General features: G+C 42.8%; 2 protein-coding genes across 6 annotated transcripts in view; one reads left to right on the top strand and one right to left on the bottom strand.

Annotated features, from left to right (window-relative positions):
- Positions 1-21,641, top strand: part of CHLSN (cholesin) — a 279,333-nt gene that overhangs the window by 143,153 nt on the left and 114,539 nt on the right. The gene's annotated exons all lie outside the window — the stretch shown is intronic.
- Positions 6,620-21,641, bottom strand: part of GPR146 (G protein-coupled receptor 146) — a 46,672-nt gene continuing 31,650 nt past the window's right edge. The window contains exons 1-2 of one of the 3 annotated variants that reach the window (XM_073648074.1): positions 16,386-16,609; positions 6,624-11,461 (exon numbers count right to left, since the gene is read on the bottom strand). In XM_073648074.1, the coding sequence (XP_073504175.1) occupies positions 10,418-11,419 (1,002 nt within the window). In that variant the 5' untranslated portion in view covers positions 11,420-11,461; positions 16,386-16,609 and the 3' untranslated portion in view covers positions 6,624-10,417. Of the gene's footprint in view, positions 11,462-16,385; positions 16,610-21,641 lie in introns of those variants that run through there. The other 2 variants (XM_073648076.1, XM_073648075.1) reach the window with 2 other exon arrangements.

Below are 21,641 nucleotides of genomic sequence, written 5' to 3'. Positions count from 1 at the left end.
GGGTGAATGTACAATTTATTCGGTCTCCCATGACAGCACCACGTGAGAGAGAGGATCCGCCCATCAAGGACAGGAAACCTACAGGTTAAAAAGGGCGGCCCTCTCTTCCCGCCTCAGTTTAGGTTTCCTGTCCATGATGGGAGACCTCGAAGGCTTACCTGCAGAAGATGGACTCCTGTCCCAGAGAGGGCCACAGCAGGTGGTTGGAGCCGGTCCGTCCCGGTCCTCTGGAGACGCCACGGTAGGGCTCAGTGGGGCGCCTCCGTGAGCGTTTTTGCGGGCGCGACATCGCCTCACGGGGAGGTAGATGTCCGCCAGGTGTGGGGCCGCTAGCGGGCTTCCTCCCCCCGCTACAATTTGCAGGAGATCCAGATCGCGCCGACGGGGCACGTGACAGGCGCGACCTACTGACGTGACTTCCGGTGCGCCGGGCAGGAAGTCCCTGTGACGTCACCAGAAGGGGCGGAGCTCGTTTGAATTTTGCGCGCGAGCAGCTGAACGCCGGGGGATTAAGGTCCTGGCGGCGAGGAGCCACTAGATTTAGTCTCCCCCAAAATTATTTTCCTAAAGACGGTCCTGTTAGTGGCCCTAACTTCAGCCAGGAGAGTCAGTGACCTACAGGCCCTTTCAATATGCCCTCCATTTACGCAAATTCTGGACGATAGGATTATAATAAAACCTGATCCGGCCTTTCTTCCTAAAGTGGCCACTCGATTCCATAGAACCCAGGAGATAGTTCTCCCGACTTTTTGCTTCCCGCCCAAAAATCAAAAAGAGGAGAGGCTTCACACTTTAGACGTTAGGAGGTGCGTACTAAAGTACTTAGAAGTATCACGTGGATTTAGAAAGGATAAGTCCCTATTTATTTGCTATCAGGGGGCTAGAAGGGGTTGTAAGGCCTCAAAGGCTACAATCGCTAGATGGATCAGGGAGGCCATTTCCCTCGCATACTCCTCAGGGGATAAAGAGATACCGGAGGGATTGAGGGCGCATTCTACCAGAGCTGTATCAACCTTCTGGGCGGAGAAGACAGGGCTTTCCATTGAGGAAATTTGTAAGGCTGCCACCTGGTCTTCTCCCTCTACTTTCTATAGGCACTATAGATTGGATCTGGGTGGCTCTGCAGATCTCACTTTCGGGAGAAGGGTGCTTCAAGCGGTGGTCCCTCCCTAATTTCCTTCGTCTCTGTAATTCTCTCACGTGGTGCTGTCATGGGAGACCGAATAAAGCCTTAGTTACTTACCGGTAACGGGATTTTTCGGAGCCCATGACAGCACGCGTATATTCCCTCCCTTCACTGGTATTGTGCACTCCCGTAGAGTTGATTTCTTTTTGTGCACCCTTGCGGGAAATTGATGAAAAGTAATGTACTTAGTGTGATTATGTTTTGTTATAACTAACCTTGGCGGTACTCTCATACTCTGTTAACTAAACTGAGGTGGGAAGAGAGGGCCGCCCTTTTTAACCTGTAGGTTTCCTGTCCTTGATGGGCGGATCCTCTCTCTCACGTGGTGCTGTCATGGGCTCCGAAAAAAACCGTTACTGGTAAGTAACTAAGGCTTTTCAAAGTTAAGAAAATACAGAAAAATCTTTAAATGAGAAGGTGTGTCCAAACTTTTGGTCTGTACTGTATGTATATATGTATGTATATATATATATATATATATATATATACAGTAGGCAAAATAAGTAATTGATAATCTGCCAATTTTGCAAGTTTTCCCACCTGCAAAGAATGGAAAGGTCTGTAATTTTTATCGTAAGTAGACTTCAAATATGAGACAGAATCTCAAAATTAAAATGAGAAAATCACATTGTGTGATTTTTAAATAATTAAATTGCATTTTATTGCATGAAATAAGTATTTGATCACCTACCAACCAGCTAGAATTCTGGCTTTCACAGACCTGTTAGTTTTTCTTTAAGAAGCCCTCCTACTTTGCACTCATTACCTGTATTAATTGCACCTGTTTGAACTCGTTACCTGTATAAAAGACACTTGTCCACACACTCAATCAATCACACTCCAACCTCTCCACCATGGCCAAGACCAAAGAGTTGTCTAAGGACACCAGGGACAAAATTGTAGACCTGCACAAGGCTGGGATGGGCTTCAGGACAATAGGCAAGCAGCTTGTTGAGAAGGCAACAACAATTGTTGGCGTAAATATTAGAAAATGGAAAAAACATAAGATGACTGTCAATCTTCCTCAGTCTGGGGCTCCATGCAAGATCTGGCCTCGTGGGGTAAGGATGATTCTGAGAAAGGTCAGGAATCAGCCCAGAACTACATGAGAAGACCTGGTCAGTAACCTGAAGAGAGCTGGGACCACAGTCTCAAACATTATCGTTAGTAACACACTACGCCGTCATGGATAAAAAATCCTGCAGGGCACGCAATGTCCCCTGCTCACGCCAGCACATGTCCAGGCCCGTTTGAAGTTCGCCAATGACCATATGGATGATCCAGAGGAGGCATGGGAGAAGGTCATGTGGTCAGATGAGACCAAACTAGAACTTTTTGGTATCAACTCCACTTGCCGTATTTTGAGGAAGAAGGATGAGTACAACCCCAAGAACACCGTCCCAACCTTGAAGCATGTTGGGGAAACCTCATACTTTGGGGGTGCTTTTATGAAAAGTGGACAGGACGACTGCACTGTATTGAAGGGAGGATGGATGGGGTCATATATTGCGATATTTTGGCCAACAACCTCCTTCCCTCAGTAAGAGAATTGAAGTTGGGTCGTGGCGGAGTCTTCCATCATGACAATGACCCGAAACACACAGCCAGTGCAACTAAAGAGTGGCTCTGTAAGAAGCATTTCAAGGTCCTGCAGTGGCCTAGCCAGTCTCCAGACCTGAACCCAATAGAAAATCTTTGGAGGGAGCTGAAACTCAATGGTGCCCAGCGACAGCCCCGAAACCTGAAAGATCTGGAGAAGATCTGTATGGAGGAGTGGGCCAAAATCCCTGCTGCAGTGTGTGTAAACTTGGTCAAGAACTACAGGGAACGTCTGACCTCATTTTTAGATCTGTCTCTCACAAGTGAAGTGACCTACAGAAAAAATTACAGACCTCTCCACTCTTTGTAGGTGGGAAAACTTGCAAAATCAGCAGCGTATCAAATACTTATTTTCACCACTGAATAACTGTGTGTGTGTTTGTCGGTATATATGTGTATATATATATATACATATACAGTTATATGAAAAAGTTTGGGCACCCCTATTAATCTTAAGCTTAATGTTTTATAAAAATTGGTGTTTTTGCAACAGCTATTTCAGTTTGATATATGTAATAACTGTTGGACACAGTAATGTTTCTGCCTTGAAATGAGGTTTATTGTACTAACAGAAAATGTGCAATCTGCATTCAAACAAAATTTGACAGGTGCATAAGTATGGACACCTCACCAGAAAAGTGACATTAATATTTATTAGATCCTCCTTTTGCAAAAATAACAGCCTCTAGTCGCTTCCTGTAGCTTTTAATGATTTCCTGGACCCTGGATGAAGGTATTTTTGATCATTCCTCTTTACAAAACAATTCCAGTTCAGTTAAGTTTGATGGTCGCCGAGCATGGACAGCCCTCTTCAAATGATCCCACAGATGTTCAATGATATTCAGGTCTGGGGACTGGGATGGCCATTCCAGAACATTGTAATTGTTCCTCTGCATGAATGCCTGAGTAGATTTGGAGCGGTGTTTTGGATCATTGTCTTGCTGAAAGATCCATCCCCTGCGTAACTTCAACTTTGTCACTGATTCTTGAACATTATTGTCAAGAATCTGCTGATACTGAGTGGAATCCATGCGTCCCTCAACTTTAACAAGATTCCAGGTGCCGGCATTGGCCACACAGCCCCAAAGCATGATGGAACCTGCACCAAATTTTACTGTGGGTAGCAAGTGTTTTTCTTGGAATGCTGTGTTTTTTTGCCGCCATGCATAACGCCTTTTTGCATGACCAAACAACTCAATCTTGGTTTCATCAGTCCACGGGACCTTCTTCCAAAAAGGAATTGGCTTCTCCAAATGTGCTTTTGCATACCTCAGCCGACTCTGTTTGTGGCGTGCTTGCAGAAACGGCTTCTTTCGCATCACTCTCCTATACAGCTTCTCCTTGTGCAAAGTGCGTTGTATAGTTGACCAGTGCACAGTGACACCATCTGCAGCAAGTTGATGCTGCAGCTCTCTGGAGGTGGTCTGAGGATTGTCCTTGACTGATCTCACCATTCTTCTTCTCTGCCTTTCTGATGTTTTTCTTGGCCTGCCACTTCTGGCCTTAACAAGAACTGTCCTTGTGTTCTTCCATTTCCTTACTATGTTCCTCACAGTGGAAACTGACAGGTTAAATCGATGAGACAGCTTTTTGTATCCTTCCCCTGAACAACTATGTTGAATAATCTTTGTTTTCAGATCATTTGACAGTTGTTTTGAGGAGCCCATGATGCCACTCTTCAGAGGAGATTCAAACAGGAGAACAACTTGCAAGTGGCCACTTTAAGTAGCTTTTCTCATGATTGCATACACCTGGCTATGAAGTTCAAAGCTCAATGAGGTTACAAAACCAAAAAAAGTGCTTTAGTAAGTCAGTAAAACGTAGGTAGGAGTATTTAAAACAAGAAAATGATAAGGGTGCCCATACTTATGCACCTGTCAAATTTTGTTTGACTGCAGATTACACATTTTCTGTTATTACAATAAACCTCATTTCAAGGCAAAAACATTACTGTGCCCAACAGTTATTACATATATCAAATTGAAATAGCTGTTGCAAAAACACCAATTTTTATAAAACATTAAGCTTAAGATTAATAGGGGTGCCCAAACTTTTTCATATAACTGTATATATATACCGTATATATATGTACATATATAATCAGATGCTGATGGTTAGATGAGTCTGAGTAAAAATTATAAAAAAAATCTAATGTCTCTTAGTAAACCAGTAAACAATATTAATAATGCCTCTTCATTCATATTTACAGTTATATGAAAAAGTTTGGGCACCCCTATTAATCTTAAGCTTAATGTTTTATAAAAATTGGTGTTTTTGCAACAGCTATTTCAGTTTGATATATGTAATAACTGTTGGACACAGTAATGTTTCTGCCTTGAAATGAGGTTTATTGTACTAGCAGAAAATGTGCAATCTGCATTCAAACAAAATTTGACAGGTGCATAAGTATGGGCACCCTTATCATTTTCTTGTTTTAAATACTCCTACCTACTTTTTACTGACTTACTAAAGTCCTTTTTTTGGTTTTGTAACCTCATTGAGCTTTGAACTTCATAGCCAGGTGTATGCAATCATGAGAAAAGCTACTTAAAGTGGCCACTTGCAAGTTGTTCTCCTGTTTGAATCTCCTCTGAAGAGTGGCATCATGGGCTCCTCAAAACAACTGTCAAATGATCTGAAAACAAAGATTATTCAATATAGTTGTTCAGGGGAAGGATACAAAAAGCTGTCTCAGAGATTTAACCTGTCAGTTTCCACTGTGAGGAACATAGTAAGGAAATGGAAGAACACAGGGACAGTTCTTGTTAAGGCCAGAAGTGGCAGGCCAAGAAAAACATCAGAAAGGCAGAGAAGAAGAATGGTGAGATCAGTCAAGGACAATCCTCAGACCACCTCCAGAGAGCTACAGCATCAACTTGCTGCAGATGGTGTCACTGTGCATCGGTCAACTATACAACGCACTTTGCACAAGGAGAAGCTGTATGGGAGAGTGATGCGAAAGAAGCCTTTTCTGCAAGCACGCCACAAACAGAGTCGGCTGAGGTATGCAAAAGCACATTTGGAGAAGCCAATTTCTTTTTGGAAGAAAGTCCTGTGGACTGATGAAACCAAGATTGAGTTGTTTGGTCATATAAAAAGGCGTTATGCATGGCGGCAAAAAAACACAGCATTCCAAGAAAAATACTTGCTACCCACAGTAAAATTTGGTGGAGGTTCCATCATGCTTTGGGGCTGTGTGGCCAATGCTGGCACCGGGAATCATGTTAAAGTTGAGGGACGCATGGATTCCACTCAGTATCAGCAGATTCTTGACAATAATGTTCAAGAATCAGTGACAAAGTTGAAGTTACACAGGGGATGGATCTTTCAGCAAGACAATGATCCAAAACACCGCTCCAAATCTACTCAGGCATTCATGCAGAGGAACAATTACAATGTTCTGGAATGGCCATCCCAGTCCCCAGACCTGAATATCATTGAACATCTGTGGGATCATTTGAAGAGGGCTGTCCATGCTCGGCGACCATCAAACTTAACTGAACTGGAATTGTTTTGTAAAGAGGAATGGTCAAAAATACCTTCATCCAGGATCCAGGAACTCATTAAAAGCTACAGGAAGCGACTAGAGGCTGTTATTTTTGCAAAAGGAGGATCTACTAAATATTAATGTCACTTTTCTAGTGAGGTGCCCATACTTATGCACCTGTCAAATTTTGTTTGAATGCAGATTGCACATTTTCTGTTAGTACAATAAACCTCATTTCAAGGCAGAATCATTACTGTGTCCAACAGTTATTACATATATCAAACTGAAATAGCTGTTGCAAAAACACCAATTTTTATAAAACATTAAGCTTAAGATTAATAGGGGTGCCCAAACTTTTTCATATAACTGTATTATTATTAGAAATGCATAGCCGTTTGTTTTTCATTTATTTTAATAGCCCAGTTTTTTTTATCAAGGGAAATGTAGAGTAGTAAAGTGATTTTTTTTTAGATGGGGAGTCATAAGTCTTGGGGAGTTGGATGTTTACGGCAGTGCAGTATAAAGGGCCCAATCCTTGTGCCTGTAGGAAAGGTCTTCTATAAGATCTGAGCTTTATGACATCCAGAAGGAACCATTGCAGACAAATCATGGTCAATGAATTGACGCTGAGCCACAAAAGGCTGCAAGGAGACATTGTGGCTAGGTTTGCCTTATAGGTGACCAGACGCAATGCAACCTCTCCGGTCTTCTGTCTGTTTATTTGATGTCCTTCATGGTCTTCTGCTTGTTTAGTTGGATTTTCTTGTCTTCAGTATCTCCTTCAAGTTTCAGCAAGTTTATTGTGACTGCAAATTATGGTCATACTGAGCCTACTAGTATTATGTGGATAATGTGTGTAGTGGCTACAACTTGAAGGAGGCATCAACTTAAAGGGTAACCATATTTTCATGTAAGTTTACATATTAAGCTGCCCAATGTGTGTGTGTACATGAGCAGTAACATGGTATCTGGCCAAAATATGACTTGTATCATGTATTTTTCCCATTTTTTTCCTGGTCAGGCTCTATCTTTGATTTACAGTCTACTCTGAGCTGGTGAGACGAGATTAGCTGCAGTGATCTCTACCATGTACAGCACAGACCACAGAGCTGGATTTCTGCTTTTCTTTACTTTTTTAGCACACAGAAACAAGCAGCAGCCTGGAGGATATTACATAGCAGTAGTGATCAGTGTAGATGTGAATCCAACACTGGAGTGAAGGAAAATGCTTGTTAGTCAGCACAGTCTTTCTTTGTCTCCTCTGCTTGTTTCCTCACTCTTCCTTACTTTATCCATAAAATATAATGGGCTTTGTCGCATGACGCCACAGTTGGCTGGCAGTCTGTCTTGCCTGATCATGGATTATTTTAACAAATTTTTTCAAAGTATGGTGAGTTCAGGAGTCGCGGGGACTGGAAGAAGTGTCTTATAAGGAGGGGAGTAAGCATATTTCTCTGATAAGATATATTACAAAGTTTCTTATATTGATCTTTACTATTGATTTATGCAAAGTTTGTTGAAAATACTGTTTCCATTTAAAGGAAATCTGTCACCGAGTTTTTGCCACCTAATCTGAGAGCAGCATGAGTCCAGTGATGTGTCACTTACTGGGCTGCTTGCTTTTGTTTTGATAAAATCACAGTTTTATCAGCAGGAGATTATCACTAGAAGACTAGTAAATCTGCTGCCATATAGTCTTCCATGTTCATGAGCTGCACATAACCTGGCACCGAGCACTGATTGACAGCTTTCTGCCTATGCACAGTATACACGGAATGCTAGAAAGCTGCCTATCAGTGGTGTGGGTGGGGTTATACAGAACTCAGCATTCAGAGATCTGCAGCAGATAAAACAGGGATTTTATCAAAACTGCAACAAGCAGCTCAGTAAGTGACTCATTGCTGGAATGGGGGTCTCTGTGTCTACATTATGCTGCTCTCAGATGGTGTAGGAAAAACCTGATGATCAATTGCCTTTTTCTAAATCAACTCGATTGGTGGTCCCCCAGGACAGAACCTATTCCTACTGCCACAGCTTGCCCGTTGGTCCACAGTATGTAACATTGTGTCGTGGACCTATCACACACAGCAGATAATAATTCAGTATTGTACATATTTATGAGCTTATTGCAGATGGTTACTGCTTCTTGGTGAAGCTTTTATGGAAGGCCCTTTCTCTTGCAAGTCATCAAGGACAATACATATTAGTAAAGGTATGTTCACCCTTAATCGGCCCAACGTTCATGACTTAAAGGGGTATTCCCATTTCCCAAGATCTCATCCCAATATGTAGCAGGTGTAATTATGATAATATTAGCTAATGCCTCCATTTAGAAATGTTGCATAGTTCTCCTGATTCGCTATGTTGCTTACACCATGTGCAGGGCATTGCAGTAGCTTAGGTATCCATGGTTACGACCACTCTTATAGTGACAGTTAGTTGTTAGTGGTCATAACCATGGATACCTAAGCTATTGCAAAATATTGATTTTCATCAGATTCCACTCGTGGGCTTGTAGCAGGTGACATTTTGATCTACAATGGGTTGTATATCACACAACCTCTTCAGGTGAGCACCCCATCACACTCTGTTATCCTGCAGAGCTTGGTAAGACCCTATTACGCTTTTATTGTTCTTCCAGTCTCCTTCGCTGCCTCTGGTGTCTATATCTTCCTTCTGTGTTAATGTCCGTGCCACGGGCTACGCTTGCACAAATCGATCTCCCGGCGGTCTTCAGTAAAATGGCGCGTGCCGGGCAGGAGCCCAAGACCCTACCCATGGTTTCTTTTGCCCAATGCACCAAAAACTTATGAAACCCAAGCTTCAAATGCTGATTAAAGAACAATCAGGATTCGGATTTCTTCACTAAAGATATCTATTGAACCTGTATAACAGCGCCATTATGGCCTGTACTTTAACATGCTAAATCGTGATGACCGGTTCTCTTTAATAGTCATTTCACCCAACGAACGATTGTTTTGCTCATTTGTTGGGTTATCAGTCGCCTGTTTAGACAGGCGGATTATCTGTTTGTGTAGTTTATATAAAAAAGTGTCAGGCCTTGCTTTCTCAGCTCACAGTGTTAGATTGAAGTATAGAAAAAAAACAATAATTTGCTGATTTTAGCATATTTGTATAATATATATGTACAGGTAACATTTTCTTTGTTCATCAATCTTTATGTTGAGTGACTAGTTAGCAGCCCCTTTTATGTAAAACTTGATTTTTAGCTTTTGAAGTTTTTTTTTAACATTTTTCTTCTAGCTGCCAAGCTTGTGGCATTTACTGCTGGACAGGAATGTAGAATAATCGGGTTGCCTGGGACTGTAATAACGTTATCTGGCAATAACTGGGTCGGGGAATTATGTGTAATTTGTATGTCAGCTCATATAGATGAAATGTAGACATAGCAGACTCCGGTGAGTGATCGGGATAAGTCTGTGCGCCACATTTCGGCATCCCCCAATACGTGAATAACATTTGAATCCTCATTCATTTACTTGTCCTTCATCAACACGATTTATTATTTATCCTGGTTTTGTTAAAAATACTGAAAAAAAAAAAAAGTCAACTTTCATCCGGTTATTGATACAACTACTGGGTATCAGCTCATTTTCTTCACATAGTAGTCAAACTATAGAAAGCTGGTTGCATACATTAGCATAAGACAACTTCACACTGTTAATGAGAATATAATACTTTTCTATAGTATCAAAGTGCTTTGCAGTTAATCGTGGAGAACGTTCAGCCACGAGATGTCCTTCTTTTCTTTTTTTTTCGGTCTTTGCCAATAAAACTTTGCAAAGACATGTTTGGTGGTAACTTCAATTTTACCAATTGGAAAGTCAATTCTTGGATACGTGGAGGAGGTCTACCTAGGCCTAGAATGTGTTGAGCGTAACGGTTTGGCACCTCGTAGGCTTTTAGTCCTTATTATACTGGTCCCCTTTCCACCATAGGCTCATAGCAAGTGTTAAACATGTCAGTATATACCAGTTTTTATAATTAGGATTAAATAAATATAGATAATCCGGTGAATTAGGATAATTATCGTAAGGCTCGAAGCTAAAACAATACCGCCGTTGATTCACTCATTATTAGTGGAGGACCACATGTAATACCATTTGGGACTTACGGTATGTTTTTTAAGTCATCACCTGCTGAACTACCGTGCGCTCGTGCGGGCACCCCTGATTCCCACAGTGCAGTTTTTTAAGCAACCTCTGTAATTTACTATGAAAGCTTTTGTTAATATGTCTGTGTAATAGAGGTATGACGAAGCTGCTTGAAAAGGCCAAGAAGCTAGAGAGTCCTTCAATGAAATGAAATGTCCTCATGAAACGGTGGTCAGTGGACTTCACGTGAATGTCTGTGAAAGTGTTTACCATCAAAGTGGCATAATATGGCGTCCATAAAATAAACTGTGTGCAGACGGTGGCAATTAACAGCCGATGCACTGATGGGTCCAGTCTACCCGAGTCCTGGTCAAGAGGAGTTGCTTCCTTACGTATCTGCAAAATGAGCACCAAAGCATAAAGTACTGCAAGAACTGGCACCACATATCCAATGAGCACCATGATGGCATCGGCCGCCTCCCGATTTTGCATCTTGGAGCACTCTATGATTTTGGTGGAGATGTGATTGCAGATGTAGAAGAGCAGTGAGGAGAAGCTAGTCAACACTGCTCCACCCCAGATAAAGCCACACACATGCTTGGTGTTGTAGACGCTGGACATATATGTTCTTGGTAGAGCACACTCTATGTAATAGTCCAAGCTGAGCAAAGTCGTAGAATACATGATCACCAAAGACGAAACGTTAAAGAGAATCAGTAACGTGATGTAAACCTCATTCCCGAAGCTCCATAGAGACCACTTGGTGTATTCTGGCCCCAGAAGATAGACCGGGGCCACGGCGTTGATGATCAGTCCAGCGATGGCCATGTTCACAAAATAGACATCTGGCATAGTCATAGTTGCCTTGTTATATAAATTAACAAGCACAAGCTGCACATTGTAGCACAGACTGGTTGGGAAGCAAATGATGAGGTAGAGGATGGAGAAGATGAAGAGGACGAGGTGGAAATCATGGCACAAACGCTGCTCTTGGTTGTTGTCGGTATAATTAAAATCTTCACAACTCCACATAGTGATACAAGTCAATGGCTTCTTAGCTGGTCACCAGCTGAGCTGCGAGAGAGAAGAAGAGAACGACAACAGGTTAACAAATATCTGTATGTAAGCAGAATAATACCGAAGACTCAAATCTAATCCCGTCTGATATGCAAACAAGGTTTTCGCCAGCAGTGAACTCGCCTCACCCCATTAAGGCCTTTTCCTGTTGTTCACTTAAAATGTCATCGTTAATTGTGCAAATTTGTCTACTGGCAAAGTTGATTCATCGTTTCTGGTCATTAATTCTAATTACAGGGGGAAAACCGCTCGATAAATGGAGTTAATGTTAGAATAGCAGTTTCTTGATGTATTTGCAGCTTGTAATAGTAACCAGAAAACAGCAGCATAGAAGGCAGTGTTTCTCGATTTCTCTATAGCGCCACCACAGGGAAAATGAAGCATTACTCAGTGACTATTGTTAGCAACAAGCTATCTGTGTATGTCATTGGCGTAGCGGATCCTCCAGAGAGAAAGGCGCTTTTTGTAGCTGATTTTTATTTCCATGTTTTAAAGACGGCCTAATGAACGCTGAGGGCCTGAAAAAGACATCTCACTACTCTTTATATTGTGCTTCCTCCATTAACATGGCCAATAACGTGCGTATCTCAAGTCTGCATTTTCCTTCTTCTGATATCAGAAAAATTAAAGATTTTTGGGGGGTTTCTTAGCAAGCAACCAAATTTTTTTCCACGTCTCACCAGTTACCACAGTGACAATTGAACCAAGTAACTTGAGACAGACTGGTTGCTAGGGACTCGCTGCATAGTAACCAGGGTATTTTTATTGTGATAATCAGGCACCAAGTCCCTAGCAACTAATTTGTCTCAGATTTCCCAGGTCATCAGCTCAAGGTCAAACTGACACCCGGCTTAAGTTGGTAAAGAGGCCCGGCTTAGATTGGTAAGGAGGCCCGGCTTAGGATAGTAAAGAGGCCCGGCTTAGGATAGTAAAGAGGCCCGGCTTAGGATAGTAAAGAGGCCCGGCTTAGGATAGTAAAGAGGCCCGGCTTAGGATAGTAAAAAGGCCCGGTTTAGGATAGTAAAGAGGCCCGGCGTAGATTAGTAAAGAGGCCCGGCTTTGGTTGGTAAAGAGGCCCGGCTTTGGTTGGTAAAGAGGCCCAGCTTTGGTTGGTAAAGAGGCCCGGCTTTGGTTAGTAAAGAGGCCCGGCTTTGGTTAGTAAAGAGGCCCGGCTTTGGTTAGTAAAGAGGCCCGGCTTTGGTTAGTAAAGAGGCCCGGCTTTGGTTAGTAAAGAGGCCCGGCTTTTGTTGGTAAAGTGGCTCGGCTTAGGGTAGTAAAGAGGCCCCGCTTAGGGTGGTAAAGAGGCCCCGCTTAGGGTGGTAAAGAGGCCCCGCTTAGGGTGGTAAAGAGGCTCCGCTTAGGGTAGTAAAGAGGCCCCGCTTAGGTTGGTAAAGAGGCCCCGCTTAGGGTGGTAAAGAGGCCCCGCTTAGGGTAGTAAAGAGGCCCCGTTTAGGGTGGTACAGAGACCCCACTTAGGGTAGTAAAGAGGCCCCGCTTAGGGCGGTAAAGAGGCCCCGCTTAGGGCGGTAAAGAGGCCCCGCTTAGGTTGGTAAAGAGGCCCCGCTTAGGGTAGTAAAGAGGCCCCGCTTAGTGTGGTACAGAGACCCCACTTAGGGCGGTAAAGAGGCCCCGCTTAGGGTAGTAAAGAGGCCCCGCTTAGGTTGGTAAAGAGGCCCCGCTTAGGGTAGTAAAGAGGCCCCGCTTAGTGTGGTACAGAGACCCCACTTAGGGCGGTAAAGAGGCCCGGCTTAGGTTGGTAAAGTGGCTCAGCTTAGGTTGGTAAAGAGATGTTATTAGATGTTATAATAGTAAATTTAAATAGATATTTATGAGGTAACACCTTTTTGAAGAAAATATGGTAACTACTATGTTTATGATGAGACTCTTACCCATAAGCACCTGTCATAAACCAGATGATGAATGGCTTGCCAGAGCTCTCTCCGATTGCTCATCTGGGTTTGGTCAGAAGTGGCACAATGGATAGATGTAGAACAGAGGTATCGTCCAGTCGGCACCTTATCCAATGAAAAAGATGTCTGATGTTCACCTTGAGAGAACGTGTTTGTTATAGGGGATAAGCGTAGAATTTCAGTTATGAACCTTCCACTTCATCACGTGTTTATCAGAAATCTTTTTCATCTATCCATTGTGCCAGTAGTAAATCTAATAAAACATGTGGAGCTAAAAATAATATCCAGTCTGCAGACTCCATGTTATAGAGTAAAATGAGCTGAGCAGGTTGATGTAGATTTGAGTGGGAAAAAAAATCAATACAATCACCATTATTCATTTGTACCTTTGCTCATTCTGGGCTCAAGAGTCCAGTGGGCTGTCCTAATCAATGATTGACAGGTACCTCTGCCCACTAAAAGGCTGCCAATCCTGGTAGGACCTCCCACTGGACTCCTAGACCCAGAATGAGTTACTGCTCAATGAAAGTTTTACTGAATCATTTTTGTCACACACCTCTATATAAATCTGACTATCTCCTCCTGTTTTTTTCAATGGGACAGGTTCCCTTTAGGGTTCAGCATCTCTTAATGGGCAGCACGGTGGCGCAGTGGTTAGCACTGCAGCCTTGCAGCACTGGGGTCCTGGTTTTGAATCCCACCAAGGACGACATCTGCAAGGAGTTTGTATGTTCTCCCCGTGTTTGTGTGGGTTTCCTCGCAGAAATATAACTATGAGGGATTTAATTATGCAACAGGAGCGCTCAATAATTCATGCGTACTTGGAAACCTGTGCCATGCGATCTCTCGGAAGAACAGGGACTTTTACAACGCAGCTGATGCGGCGCTGACCCACATACCACTCCTGTCCTCGTCTGTTCGGCTGGTACACTTTTATCGTGCCAAAGCTAATGATGCAAGTTGCAAATAAGAAAGAACATGAAGTCACAGAGTTAACGTAGCGCTAAAAATGTTCTGTAATAACATCGACCTCAGGTTCTGCAATTCACGGAGCCTCGCTTGGCCGCCGGCTTTAATAAATTCATATCCACATCCGAGTTACTTTGTACATACCAATGACAATGGGTAGAACAATTGGAATAGGAACCTTCAAGGCAGTCCTATGATTAAAGCCTATAGGGTGGCCCCGCAGCCCCTGTTGGCAGTATGGCGCTACCCAATTGCATTGTATATTCTCGTACCCATAGAAGAATTACTTCTAGTAGTAAATACCTCTGCAATACAGCATCCAATGGAATTGGCAGAATTATTTTATGTCCAGATCCGCCGCGGATCTCGTCACCGTTCCGCCACAAAATCTGCATGTTGTTTCGGATACATTTTGGATTTTACCTTCTGCATTACAAAAGGTTAAATTCATGGTGAAAATTCACAGCTTTTCCACTCGGCAAGAATCCACCATGGATTTTGCAGAACAAAATCTGCATGCAAATTTTGTCACTGATTCGATGCCGATTGCACGTGTCGCAAAGGAAGAAATCCGCAGAAAGGATTGACACGCCTCGGCCTTTAAATCGACACCGCATATCAATTGTTTCCTGGAAGGAGTGGATGAGATTTCTTCAAATCTCATCCACTTCGCTTCCACTACCTTCCACCAAAATTAACCTCACTCTAATATTAAACACTTTTTCTTCTTTTCCATTCAGACCTCCCCTATCTTCTCAAAGATCCTTCCATCCATCCACCCCAGTATTCTTCCCATCAGATTATAGCTTGTTAAGAAGGGTAGGACAATAATTCCACATGTAGGTCTATATACCATACAACAAAAAAAAGCAAAAAAAAAAAACATAATGGAAAGCAGTCAGACGGGTGTTGCATTTATACTAGTGGTGAGAAATCCAAGTCGTGGAAATTCCCTTCTATTAGTTTTAAGATAATTAATAACTAAGAGACAGTTTACACATTAAAGTCGTCCAAACTCTGATTTCGGCAGCATCGGCCAACTTTATTTTCTGCATGGGATTCTCTTGACTCTCCCCAAACAGATAATATCAGAAGCTAAATAGTATCCGACACATTGAATCCTGTGCTCAAGAGATAAGAAGCCACCCGAGGTGTCTGGAAGCCTCGGGGGATAATTCGACGAAAGGTGTCGTCTCGAATTATTTGCTTCTTTGTATAAGAGTGTCGGGAGGAATAGCTGTCATTGTCAAGAAGTATGGAAGAGTGTATGGCAAAAATCAGTTATTCGGGTCCTGGGCAGCTCAGTGGTTAGCACTGTACCCTTGCAGCGCTGGGGTCCTGGGTACAAATCCCACCAAGGACAACATCTGCAAGGAGTTTGTATGTTCTCCCCGTGTTTGTGTGGGTTTCCCCCGGGTTCTCCGGTTTCCTCCCACACTGCAAAGACATACAGATAGGGAATGTAGATTGTGAGCCCCAATGGGGACAGTGATGATAATGTCTGTAAAGAGCTGTGGAATTCATGTCTCTATATAAATAAATAAATGTAGGTGGTCCATAAAAAAAAATAAAGTCAAGTTTATTTTTTTTGTACGATAATTTTCCATATCCATTGACGAGTAGAATCATATTTCTACAAAGACAGCAAATTTTCCGGCAGCCATTCTAAATTACATTAATAAACTACGTTACGTAAAGGACTTTTATGAGAATAGAAAAAAAAAATATGGCTGCTTCCTTACAGAAACAGCACCACTCTATTCCATAGGCAGTGCCTGGTATTGCAGCTTAGACCCTCTTGCTTGAATTACTATGATCTCCCTTTCCCGATGAGTGCACACAATATATATACAATTAGATCCTAGGACGAATCGGTGTATATTCGGTGATCGTTCGATCTGGTACGACTAGAAACTTTCCTAAATCCTGCTTGGAGTCCGGTTCTTCTAGAAAGTCAATAGACAATTCTATCACTTTGACATGCCGCACATTCCTTAAAGAGTGGATGATTTACTACAAGACAGCCATGAGTGATCTCCTACCTTGTGTTGAGTGCTCCTCATGCTCCAAGTGTCTGCCGTGAAATTAAGTTTCATATGGGAAGGAAATGGATTCGTTTCCTGAGTGGACTGTGTCCTCCTCTCTGTTTCCGAGCAGTGCGGAGCTGATTGTTGCATGCTGCTGGTAAACCATCTCCACGCGAGCTGCACTTGTTTTCCAGCCCATATGCTGCTCACAAAGTTTCAGCCTCAATTGGCAGCGAAGGCTAACCACTCCCTACCGACTGTTTACAAGAATGGGGAATGGCTCTCAAAGTGATAGGCGATGATGAGATTAGAAGAAAGGGCAGACACACAGGTGCCTGATGCTCTCCAAAGCGCTCTCTCCCATTTCCTGCCATAGTGGATATGTAACGCAGACGTCTCCAGTGCCAATCTCTCCGCAATCCAGGCCAAAGGATGAAATAAGGGTAGTTTAAATCCTCTTTAAAGGGAATCGGTCAGCATAGTTGACATAGTACTTATGGTTGAAAAAAAAAAAAAGACGTGTCCATCAAATTCAACCGAAGGATGGGAAAAAATAGCTGCAACCATAATTCATGATCCACTCTGCCTTATACAGCAAGTTTTTTCCCTCTTGATCCCGAGTGTTGATCTTCTGGATCGACATTCAGAACAGGAATTTTACACATTTAAGTCATAAGTATTTATGGGTTTTTCTAAAAAATCATGTAAGCCCTTTTTTTTTTAAGCCACCAAGAGTTCCTGCTGTGACCAGCTCCTGACTTAGGGTGCTTTTCACACTGCTTCTAGGCACCCGTTTAGTGGCCCCGTCGGGGCTTATGTCCGAACCCCTTGCAAAATGGGATTTGCGCTGAATGGTGTCGACAGAGTGAATGTGCCCTCTGCCGTGCATCATTTTTGGGCGTACACGCCTACTGGAGGCAGACAGACGTAGTAGACTGCATCTGGGTGCCCGTCTCTAGTAGGCGCGTACGCCAAAAAATGATGCATGACAGAGGGCACATTCACTCTGTTGGCACCATTATAGTCTATAGCCCCGTCAGGGCATACGTCTGAATCCTGTTTTTTTGGGCTATTCAGACGTAAGCCCTGACGGGGCCACTGAACGGGTGCCTAAACGCAATGTGAAAGAACCCTTAGGCTGCTCCACAGATTAATGCTTCTCATGGTAAAGAAGTGTTGTCTCCTCTAGAGACTGAACCTTTCTTGTCCTCAGAGGGAGGAAACCCGTTCTTCTCTTTTAAGGGTCGTTTTACATGAAACCGGTTTTGACCATACTTTTTCTATGGTCATTTATGTACTTGTATAAGATAATCGTGTTAACCCTTATACTTCTCTACCCAAGAGTAAAGAAATGTAATTATTTTAGTATTTCGTTATAAGTAAAAATCCTCCATGCATCGTGGCGCTCTTCTTTGAACTTTTTCTAACTTTAGGGAAACTTTTTTTAAGAACTGGTGCCCAAAAAAGAACTGCATATTCCAGCTTTGTAAAGTGGTAGTATTATGTCTGTGTCTCGGGGGCCCATGCCTCCTTTAATACATGAGAATATCCTGCTGGCTCTAGAAGCCGCTTATGACATTGCATGTTATTATTTAGTCTGTGATCTACAAGTACACCCAGATCCTTCTTTACAAGTTACTCTCCTAGTTTTACATCCTCTAGAACATATGACACCAACAATTTATTATTGCCTATTACAAATCTTACATACTAAACTTATAGCCCTTAATTTACCAATTAGGCATCTGTGTGGGACAGTTTCAAATGATTTTGCAAAGTCTAAATATACTATATCCACAACTTCTCCTTTGTCCAGGTTGCCGAACATGAGCAGTACTTACAAGCTCCTTCCTACTCAGCATTACATGGAGGCTAGGCAAGCTTGCTGGAGCTGGCTGTTGAATCTTAATACTGGCCAGCTTCAGCCTCACTTCACTTCAGATCTTGCTGACCTGAACTGTCACTCAATCAGTTGCTCCCACCACCACACCAGCCAGGAAGGCAACCGCCTAGAAAGCACTCTTGAAGAGATATGATCAGAACAACTCTTTAAAGTGGTGTTCCAGACAGAAGTTGATCTGGTGAGGTTAATTCACTAAGCCTCAGGTCTGAGTGAATACACGGACTAAAGGCGATGGCACAGCGGGAAGGACTTTCCTGGTGGCATGTGGAACTGTAAGGACCAACACAATGGGGTAAACTGGATGGCAGGTAGACAAGGAGAGCAGGACACACCAGAAGAAACAGAGCCAGGGATATGAAAACATAGGAGTTAATACAGTGTAATGTGAATAAGTCCAGAGGAGAGTTCATTATGCTTACAACAGTCAAAGGGTTGATCAACAAACAAATGAATAGCTGTTGGCAGCTGAAGCAAATTTGTTTAAAAAAAAAAGATACACTTGAATCCAGCAGTGTTTGAAAAATTAACAAATCCAGAAAAGGGTTTATATTTACAAGAGATGAAGGGTTAATCAGCAGGTCTCATCCAGGAAGATAATGGAATTAGGCAGAGGTTTGCAATGAAGATGGCCAGCTGGGTGAACTGATGAGGCTACCTTCGAAGCACAGGGTACCTGTATACTGGCTTACTCAATCAGAAATACGTAAGGGAGAGAGTCTGTCTTAAAATGCCTTAGGTGATGACATCACTGGATTCTGTGAAATCCATGGTGGCCATAGAAGGAGGATTCCGAAGCTGGGTCAGGTGTGTAACAGAAGCATTTATTATCAGTATAGATGATGAATGATACATCACTGGTCAACCGATTTCTGGGATTCCTTCTGATCGCCAAAATAAGTGATCCCAAGACTTTTGATAGAAAGAGTTTGAATGGGGCAGCAGTGGAGCAAGTACTGTGCCAGTTCAATCTAAGTCTGTAGCACTTATGAAAACAGTCAAGCTGACAACTTTGAATGAAGTGGTGGAGCACATTCTTGACCACTACTCAGTGTATACTCCTCCTAGCCATGGTCTTGTGATGAAAGGGACAGGGCTCCCCCAAATTTGGCGTTCAGTTGAGGCTCCAAAAGTCGGGCACTCACCAATCTGTAATTTATTATTTATCCATTGGATTGTGTGGTGATCAAAATCTACGATAGCCAAACTTCAAAGGCCAACTGTGAAAAAAAAATTGACCATGGTCTCTGTTGGTTAAAATATTGGACCCAGAAAAAGACCATTGAATTTTCTAGAAGATGTCACTAGTAAACATTCTTATACAGGTCCAATGTTACAGGACAATGCTAGGTTTGGGACATGTAGGGGTAGATGCCTCACTGCATCTGCAATCTATATGGCTACTACCGGTAACAGAGTAGATTGATTCCTTGTGAAAGACCATCTAAAAATTGTTCCGTCGGCGTTAATAAACTTGCTTAGACTCTATCGATATATAATAATTTTCTATATATGCTATTAATATCTGACCTGTGAACACAAGTTTGTCCTCTGCATGAAAGCGAAGGATGATGTTTACTGGAGACCCCAAGATTATTTCCCACCCATTATCCTGAAAGTCAGTGAGATATCTGCCTGTCTGCGATTGCCATTATTTCGGCTCCTCGCCCCCCTTAATCTAAACACACAAGAAAGATTAAACAAGTTAAGAAAATAAGTAGCTGTATTGTCTGCTTTAGGTTAGAACAAGTCATTTTTATAAGAACACAAAGTGAAGGTTTAGATTTTTAAAACTAGTTAAGGTTATTTATCTAAATATTAAAATAATTCAAAATTGAATTTACATAATTGAATAAGTTCTAATAGTGTCCATTGATATTTGTGAAAATTTGCAATAGACATTAAAGGAGTTGTCCAATTGTGGGGGAAAAATTACTAAAAAGTAGTAGCAAAAATCCTAAAATTAAAAACAAAGAAAACATATCTGACCATGGGCGACATCTGCATGGAGTCTGTATGTTCTTCCCGTGTTTGCCTGGGTTTCCCTTGATTTTCTCCTTTAAGGGACCGCCCGCATAGACATTAGATGGTCAGTCCCAAATTGGACGAGCCCAATCAACAGCCCAATCAACATCTCACCCAACGATTAGTTGGCCGGTGCCTACATACATATTAGAGTGTCGGCCGAAGCCAGCAATATATGCGTGTGAGCGTCCTGACAACATGCCAGATTTATTGTTCCCATTTGAAATATGCTCATTAACCTCTGGACATTAAAAATTAACTTGCACATTTGGCAAAGCCTTCATGTGTATGTGTGGAGATATGTCTGGCCAACATTAAGGTTCTTGCCTGACCTGTGACCGGTAAGTGTTAATAGCCCATTTCTACAGGCCAAACGCACTTCCGATGCTCTGAGAATGATCGGTAATCAATGGTTTTGAGCGCATAGCATGTCATTGTTCTCGGCAGCACATGTCTTGTTTGCACAGTCCAATGTGCTACCAAGCAAGCTTAATAATCATTCCACCCAACGAACGAGCGTTTTGCTCGTTTGTTGGGTGATTGGCAACCAGTTGATACTAACCAATTATCAAGAAATGAGTGTTCCTAGAAATCAGCCAGTGTAAATGCACCCTTAGGGTGATGGCCTTGAGTCAGATATCGGGTATGACATCATGTAGTCACCGCCAGGTGGCTGAGATGTGGCCATATTGTGCCAGAAAACTACATAGCCATACAAGTCTTTGCGGTATTCATGTTGACTATAAATTCATAGTTGATTGATGATGGTTGGGTGATTTTTGTAGGTCTATCCACAAAACCCCATGGCCATTATAATACAAATCAGATTTAAAGCCTTAAGGCCCCGTCACACTTAGCGACGCTGCAACGATCCCGACAACGATACGACCTGTCAGGGATCGTTGCTGCGTCGCTATGTGGTCGCTGGTGAGCTGTCAAACAGGCAGGCTCACCAACGATCAGGGGAGCAGCGACATCGTGGAAAGAAGCAGGAGCAGGCTGGTAACCATGGTAAACAATGGGTTACTAGGGGCACACGCGCTCCTAGTAACCCGCTGTTTATCATGGTTACCACTCTGCTACGGTGAGCGGGAGGTTACCGCTCACTTTAGCGGGCTCGTAACCATGATAAACAGCGGGTTACTAGGTGCGCGTGTGCCCCTAGTAACCTGATGTTTATCATGGTTACCAGCCTGATCGCTGGTCCCGCTGGTCACACACAGCGATGTGTACTGACCAGCGGGAGGGCAACGACCAAAAAAAGGTCCAGGACATTCTGCAGCGATCAGCGACCTCACAGCAGGGGCCTGATCGCTGCAAAGTGTCACACATAGCGACATCGCTGG

Source organism: Phyllobates terribilis, unplaced genomic scaffold (assembly GCF_046119375.1).
Source record: "Phyllobates terribilis strain yellow unplaced genomic scaffold, ASM4611937v1 Scaffold_9__5_contigs__length_417890890, whole genome shotgun sequence".
Taxonomy (NCBI): Eukaryota; Metazoa; Chordata; class Amphibia; order Anura; family Dendrobatidae; genus Phyllobates; species Phyllobates terribilis.
Note: the sequence above shows the minus strand (reverse complement) of the source record. Positions and strands in the feature narration are given on the sequence as shown.